This window comes from Phalaenopsis equestris, unplaced genomic scaffold, assembly GCF_001263595.1.
Source record: "Phalaenopsis equestris unplaced genomic scaffold, ASM126359v1 Scaffold232693, whole genome shotgun sequence".
In the NCBI taxonomy this organism is placed as follows: Eukaryota; Viridiplantae; Streptophyta; class Magnoliopsida; order Asparagales; family Orchidaceae; genus Phalaenopsis; species Phalaenopsis equestris.
In genome coordinates, this window is record NW_018250656.1 from 113,342 (window position 1) to 114,620 (window position 1,279).

Genomic DNA, 1,279 nt, shown 5'->3' on the forward strand with positions numbered 1-1,279 from the left:
CAAATCTGACAAGCTTTCCCTAGTGGATTGACGCTAAAGCATTTGTTCTTGATCTTGTTCTTGAGGTTGTTGAATTTGTTCCTCAAGGGGTTGATTAACAATGTCTTGTTTTGGATTCACAATTTGATCAATGACAGGAGTGAAATCCTGATCATTATCAAAAGCAATTATAGGAATAGGAACCAATTCCTCTTCAACAAGAGTAGTATGGTTTGACTCCTCCTTAAAGACAAAGTCTCTAACCTAATTTATCCCCCCAAATTCAATATCCTCAAAGAACATTGCAGTTCCCGTCTCAAATATTATCTTTAATTTGGGATCATAAAACTTGTAACCCCTAGATTGCTCCGAATAACCAACAAAATAGCTGCTCACTGTTTTAGGGTCTAACTTTTTCTCATGTGGCTTGTAAGGCCTTGCCTCAGCTGGGCAACCCCAAACATGAAAATGCTTCAAACTAGGTTTTCGTCCTGTCCAAAGCTCATAAGGTGTTTTTGCAGCTACTTTAGTTGGTACTCTATTTAAAATGTAGGCCGTTGTCTTAAGCGCTTCTCCCCAGACTGATTCTAGTAAGGTTGAATGACTGATCATACTTCTTACCATGTCTTTAAGAGTGCGATTTTATCTTTCAGCTACACCATTCATGCTAGGTGACCCCAGCATTGTGTAGTGAGGGACAATTCCACACTTCTCTAGGAATCTGGCAAATGGTCTCGGATGTTGTTCACCTGAACCGTCATATCTGCCATAGTATTCACCACTACGATCAGATTTTACTTGCTTTATTGTTTTGCTTAGTTGGTTTTCAACTTCAGCCTTATAAGATTTGAACACATCCAATACTTGGGACTTCTCATGAATAAGAAATAGGTATGCATATCTTGAATAATCATCTATGAATGATACAAAGTATTGTTGACCATTCCAAGAAGGTATAGAAAATGACCCACAAATATCTGTATGTATCAATTTTAAGACGTCTGTAGCTCTATATGCTCCTAATTTCTTTATTTTGGCCTGTTTTCCTTTAATGCAGTCAATACAAACATTAAAGTCTGTAAAATCAATGGAACTTAGAATTCCATCTGATACAAGTCTTTCAACTCTATTTCTAGAGATGTGACCTAAACGCTTGTGCCATAATGCTCCTGAATTTTCATTTTCAATTTTACGCTTAGTACCACGTGATTCCACATTCAGAGTTTCATTATAAGAAGCAACAGTATCAAGCAAATAAAGATTGTCATAAACCATAAGCGAACCAGTAATATTGGAATCA

At 36.8% G+C, this 1,279-nt stretch overlaps 1 protein-coding gene across 1 annotated transcript in view; it reads right to left on the reverse strand.

The window, feature by feature from the left end:
- Positions 1 to 33: 33 nt before the first annotated feature.
- LOC110038368 overlaps positions 34 to 1,279 on the reverse strand; it is a 2,281-nt gene continuing 1,035 nt past the window's right edge. The window contains exon 2 of the mRNA XM_020743182.1: positions 34 to 147. Coding sequence (XP_020598841.1) covers positions 34 to 147 — 114 coding nt within the window. The remainder of the gene's footprint in view (positions 148 to 1,279) is intronic.